The following is a 5,965-nucleotide window of genomic DNA, read 5'->3' as shown; positions in this document are numbered from 1 at the left end:
CTTTGTAACTACATGTGGTATATTCTAGGTAGAGATCAAGGTCTTGAGATACTTTAAGGTAAGCATTATACCCTTTAAAAAAAACTAGAAGGGTATCCATGTATTTGTACTTTACTTGAATGCTTAAAAGCTACTTGGTCTTACTCGGTGTCAACATAAGGAAAACTAGAACCCCTTCTCCCCCGCTAGAGACCAGATGATTTGACAGCTCACTAACACTGCAACTACCCACCAGTAAAACCAGACCTTACTAACCTCAGACTGCATTGTGTTGATGTAGTCCACAGTCCACTTTGAGCCAGAAAGGTGGTCTCAGCCAGAGGCATTCAAGTGATGTGGCATTCTTAATGTAAGGAGAAACAGCTCAGGAAATCCAACTCTGTTTTATTGTGTGTAAAATCAAGTGAAATAGCAGTACAAATAGCAGTGTATCTTTATAGTAACAAAAATAACTTCAACTTGAAAGCCTTAAAATTTTACCACTGAACTTTTAAGTTACAAAATTCAAAAGCAGGATTGTAGTAATTCCATAGATTATAAAAATGGTAAATAGGCATCTGCTGGTGTGTCTGAGATGCATCAGTCACAACATACATACATGGCACAGCAGTAATGTACTGAATAAGTTAGTCTGCCACCTCCTCATGTTCTATTTACAACAGCTTACCTGAAGACTGCTTAAGGAAAGTATAGATAGTGTATAAAATCAACTGCTGGGGATTGAGAAATCCAGTTTTTGGATAATTGTAAAGCTAGCTGGTTAACAAACCACTAGGATGCTAGATAATTAACTCAGTGTTGCGGCAAGAATCTTAAATCCTGTGGCATGTTGATTTAAACAACTTAGTATCTTACCAGAAGTTTAAATTTGGTCAAGAGGCACTTTTGCAAGTTACTGGCATATTCATCTCTTCCATCCAATAAATCAGTGATTTAAGCAAAGTCTTCTAGAAGACAGACCAAAATCCACCCCTCCCATCTCAAGTCTGATAGGAGTGGAATGAAGAACCAAAGATTACAGCTACAAGCAGCTCTTTTGTTAAGTTCAGCAACAGTGTTTTCTTTCCTGCTCCATATTCCTTTCATTTAAACTTGATTCATTTGATGTTACAAATTACTTGGGAACAAGGAGAATAAGGTTTTACTCTGACAGTGAAGTTGAACTGTAGTGTATGTGAACTTCTAGTGTACTTCACAGGCATTAATCTAACACTTCTGTGTTACTTGTTTCTTGTCTGAAGAGGCTGCTTTGCACAGGGAATCTCTGCAGTAAGCCATAATGCCCCAAACCCTTCAGCATACTCTTGTCTAGCTAGCACACAGTGTGGAATTAGTCCAGTGCTTCTCCCCACAGCAATGTGCAACTTAATTCTGGCATTTTAATTTGATAGCAGGACAGGACAGCTCACTTCTAAAAGCTTAAGCACAGCAAATCCTCTTACCTTCCATAGCAGAAGCCACATTTCCTCTTAAAAGAGGAAGCTTTTGTGCTATAAAAGAACCCTGTCAAAGTTAAGGCTTTTCCAGTTGCTCCCTTAGGTAACTAGGTTTTGTCCTGTCCTCCTCAAAGCCATGACCATACAATAAAGTCTTACCATGTACCTGCAGGGAAGACTTTAGAGAAGCACTCTTGCTGGGGGGAGTAGAGTTTTACTACTGCCAGTTACACCAGAGAAAGGAAAAAAAAAAATAGTGTTTACCACAGTTAGGTACATGCCCTCCTTCCAGACAACCTGTCCAGGTCTAGCATTTGTTTCCTTGCTTGATATCAGTCTGTTTATCTCCCTCCCCAACCCTTCCCCAACTTGATGATTGATTAGGACATCATGGATTGTTGCACAGCCTTCTGCAGAGATTGCCTGGTCACCAGCAGCCGTACGACTTCTTCGTTCCTTTTAGTCAGCCTCTTCCTAGCTTGGTCATGGGTCACCATTGTCATATCCCAGCCATTCACCTAGGAAAAAAACACAAAATGAGGCAGGGGCATGGACTCGCAGCTGTCCTGTAATGGTTCTGTTAGAACTATGTAGTAGAGATGCTTACGCCACAGCTCAGTTTATAAGCCCCACAAACTGTCCTGGAAAGTGCCCAGGATTTGCCCCAGAAGCGTCCCTGTAGCGTGCACCTAGTACTACGTTAGTACTTGTCTTGGTGTTTACCTGCATGATCTTATCTCCAATCTGAAGTCCTGCAACTTCTGCTGGACCTCCTTCTGTCACCCTTGTTACATAGATACCCTGGAAAAAACACTAAGAGTTCATTTGCTAAATATGGGACAGTGCAAAAATACTTTGTAGTGTATTCTGGGATTCCAGTTAAAAACAGGTTTGTGCAATGTTGGAAAATAGAAAAGGCAGAAAGCTAACTTAAAACAAGCTTAGTCTGCAAATGATAACGTGGCAACAGAGTAACTTTAATAGTCAGCTATGGGAGAGGACAGAGCACAGATGCAAGTGAGTGGAGCTGGCTGGCTGAGCTGGATATGCTCAGCCTTCTGCAGAGAGAATTGCTACAGAAAACAAAGAGTGTCTGACCTTGTCGGTCTTGTCTTCAGAGAAAGGGTTCTGAGTAGGATCCTGATCAATGCCCCCTCCAATGCTGAATCCCAGAATCAAATTGTCACCCTGACGAAGCTTATGTATTTCAATTCTTTGCTGAAAAAAGATAAAATAGCTGAGTATTGTGATTGCTGGAAGAAATATCAAGTGTGTTTCAGACACAGATACTTAAGGCCCAGTTAGATTGTCCTTCACAGAGATACTGTAAACCTACTAGAGCAGGCTGCATCACAGCTTGGTAAGCTTACGCCCTGTAGGCAGCCAGCTCCAAAACCCCTGGGCAGCACCCAGCTATCACGAGGCACTCGCTGTCTGTCGGTCACGTGCACCTGTGGGGTTGACAGCACTTGGCTCTGAACTGTCCTCAGCCCAACCACAAAATGGCAGGACAGGAAGCCATCTGCAAGCCCATCCCAAGGGCACCCAAGCTGTGATACAGCCAAGCTCCTTAACTACTCAGTGCTGCCCAGGGATACGAGGGAAAAACAGAGCAGGTCTGTAAACAGGATTCATGTCTTGATCACTGGCAGTCCCTCACAGCTGGACTCATCTTGCTCTTTAGTCATGTGCTTTGTGTTCCTGCCTAGCCCTATCAGTAGAAATAACAACCTATTATTAGGATGGTTCAAGATAACTTATCAACACACTTTTGTAATCCAGAAGCAGGTTCCTTGTCTGATGAACACAGGCGTCTGACAAGCTTTATGCATTACCTAAGTATTGTATAAATGCTGGCTTCTGCAATTCTTGAGCCAAGATAAAAAGTCACGGTCTTAACTGAAACAGTAACCACTCAAAGGTTCTTCAGCCTGCTCTAGTGGAAGGTGGGTGGGACTAGCTGACCTTTAAAGGTCCCTTCAACCCAAACCATTCTATGATTCTTCTCAAACATCCCTGAGCTTCCCCCAGGGCGCCGGGCTCAGGCTCTCCCCAGGGTCCAGCCTGCCTGGCCGCACAGGGTGGCTCCCCTCCCCCGAGGGCTGCCTGCTCTGGGACTGGGAGCGGCGCCACGTCCCTCAGCGGGGTCCGCGCTCACCCCACCCACAGCACGGGAAGATTTAGCAGTGGAACGCGTGGAAGAAACCACAGCGACCCTTGCTTGCCCTGTTTGTTGATTAAAGCAATTAACAGACTTTAAAAACACTACTTAAACCCCGCCTAGGCCAAGCAGGTGCGCCTCCTGCCCATGGCGCGCAGGGCACCGACCGAAGCGCTCGGCCACGCCGGCGGCACCGCCGCGGAGGCGCTGGAGCCGGTCAGCCCGGCGCAGGAAGCGCTGCACGAGGAGAACCCGCGTGTCCGCGGCGCTGCCGTGACGGCGCCTTGTCCCCGCTTCCCTCACGCGACGCCTGAGCGGGAGGCGGGCGGCCGCAGCCCTCGGCAGGGCTCCGCTCCCTCGGACCGGCGGAGCTTCCTCCCGCTTCTCCCACCCCGGAGCGGGGGCGCGTCTCCCCGCTGCCCGGGACGGACCGAGCTCGCCGCAGGCACTGACCGCCTCCGCGGCGGGGAGCAGCAGCTGCCGCCTGGGCGGCAACCGGGGCCGGCGGCGCCGCAGCCCGCGCGGCCGCGCCCTTTGCCCGCTCCTTCCACACACCCGCTGCACCTCCGCCCGCTGACAGCCCGCAGGGCGCTGCCGGCCGGCACCGGCACCGCTATCCCCGTCCCCCCATCCCGCCCAGCAGCCCCCGGCGCGCTGCCCCCGGCCCGCCTGTCCCCGTCTCACCACCACGGCGGTGACCGGCTGCCCCGGCACGTACGACATGGCCCCGCCGCCCGAACAAAAGCGCCTCGCCCAGCCCCGCCCCCCCGCCGCCGCCAGCCAATCGGGTGCCGTCCTGCCCGTGCCGGAAGCGCGGGCGCCGGAAGTGAGGCCGCTTTCCCGGCGGCCCCCGCGCCAAGATGCCCGACAGGAGCTTCCGGCGGGGAGGCGAGAGGCCCCGCTGTGGCGGTAGGTTGGGCCCGGTGGGGGGGTGGTGCGGCGGCCTCGGCCTCGCGGTGACGGCCGGTGTGCGGTTGTCCCTTGGCAGGGTGTGAGGCGTGACGGCCGGGCCTGGCCGAGTGTTCCCGCGGAGCAGCGCGCTGCCGTGGATGAGAGGTAGGGGCCGGGGGAAGGCGGGAAGGCCCCGCGGGCGCTCGGGGCCGGGCCGGGGCCTTTGCGCGGGCGCCGGAGGCCATCGAGCTCCCGCCGCGCTCCGGCACGGCGCACCTGAGGGCGGCCTGGCGGCAGCGACCGCCCCGGAGCCGAGCGGGCTGTCCGCGGGAGGCACCGCTTCAGCGCGGAGCGGGGCTGCGCCGGGCCGGTCCGCCCCCCGGCCCGTACAGCGCGTGTCTCCTTTGCCCCAGTCTCCTTAGGAGAGAGCAGCTGCCCGAGCCCGGCTGGGAGCCATGGCCGCGGTGGTGGCCAAGCGCGAGGGGCCGCAGTTCATCAGCGAAGCGGCGGTGCGGGGCAACGCCGCCATCCTGGACTATTGCAGGACCTCGGTCTCGGCCCTGTCGGGGGCCACGGCGGGGATCCTCGGCCTGACCGGCCTGCACGGCTTCATCTTCTACTTCCTGGCTTCCGTCCTCCTCTCCGTGCTCCTGGTGTTAAAAGCCGGACGGCGATGGAACAAGTACTTTAAATCCCGAAGGCCGCTTTTCACGGGGGGGCTTATAGGAGGGCTCTTCACATATGTCCTGTTCTGGACTTTCCTCTACGGCATGGTTCATGTCTACTAAAACAACTAGGAGCCACTTTAGCTGCAGTGGTTTTTAATGAAGCAGGAGGACTGTTGCCAAAAGTCATCTACACCACTAGGCCAGCTTACCTTTTCAACTGTCATTCATTGCTTGTGTTGTTAATGCTGTCGGTAAATTATGTCCAAGTATACATGAATCAGTAGTACTGTTCTAATTAAACAGAATGTGAAACACCACACGGATGCCTCCCAGGAATGTTTGGTTGTTAAGGAATAACTTCTGTCCCTAATTGCAGGCACAACTGTGTGTTTTGGTTAATGTAGTCCCTTGTATTCTTTGTGTTTTGGATAAGACATGCCAGTTACAAATCCCTTCTAGATTTGCTGCCTGTCCCTGCACACAAATACTGATGAAAGCAGCGTGTAACACAGCACTCTTAAAAAATAATCTACTGACACAAGGAAATACCGCACAGTAGCATGTAATTAAGTGTATATGAAGGTTTGCTACAGAAATGTAATTGAGTTGCTAATGCAAATGTTATTTCCACAATCGCTATATGGACACACTATCAATAAATGACACGGTCATGGATATTCTTCACTGGCATATACCAAAGTTGATAAGTAATGCTCTCACAAGTCAAACACTTTGCTCCTTTTTAGTTCTGTTGTGTCCGATAAAACACAGACAACCAGGTGCATGCAGTGTCTCATTCCCTGCCAGCT

At 51.5% G+C, this 5,965-nt stretch overlaps 2 protein-coding genes across 2 annotated transcripts; one reads left to right on the top strand and one right to left on the bottom strand.

The window, feature by feature from the left end:
* Window positions 1–364: 364 nt before the first annotated feature.
* Window positions 365–4,361, bottom strand: TAX1BP3 (Tax1 binding protein 3). Its single transcript, XM_074890582.1, has 4 exons — window positions 4,282–4,361; window positions 2,535–2,654; window positions 2,160–2,237; window positions 365–1,954 (listed from the first exon to the last, which is right to left on the bottom strand). The coding sequence occupies exons 1-4, from the start codon at window positions 4,318–4,320 to the stop codon at window positions 1,817–1,819; spliced, it is 375 nt and encodes a 124-aa protein (XP_074746683.1). The 5' UTR covers window positions 4,321–4,361; the 3' UTR covers window positions 365–1,816.
* A 70-nt stretch (window positions 4,362–4,431) lies between these two features.
* Window positions 4,432–5,473, top strand: EMC6 (ER membrane protein complex subunit 6). The gene is made up of 3 exons (XM_074890426.1): window positions 4,432–4,506; window positions 4,586–4,653; window positions 4,902–5,473. Exon 3 carries the CDS (start codon window positions 4,944–4,946, stop codon window positions 5,274–5,276), a length of 333 nt encoding a protein of 110 aa, XP_074746527.1. The 5' UTR covers window positions 4,432–4,506; window positions 4,586–4,653; window positions 4,902–4,943; the 3' UTR covers window positions 5,277–5,473.
* The last annotated feature ends 492 nt before the right edge of the window (window positions 5,474–5,965 follow it).

Source organism: Strix uralensis, chromosome 20 (genome assembly GCF_047716275.1).
Source record: "Strix uralensis isolate ZFMK-TIS-50842 chromosome 20, bStrUra1, whole genome shotgun sequence".
In the NCBI taxonomy this organism is placed as follows: Eukaryota; Metazoa; Chordata; class Aves; order Strigiformes; family Strigidae; genus Strix; species Strix uralensis.
This window is presented reverse-complemented; position numbering and strand designations above follow the sequence as displayed.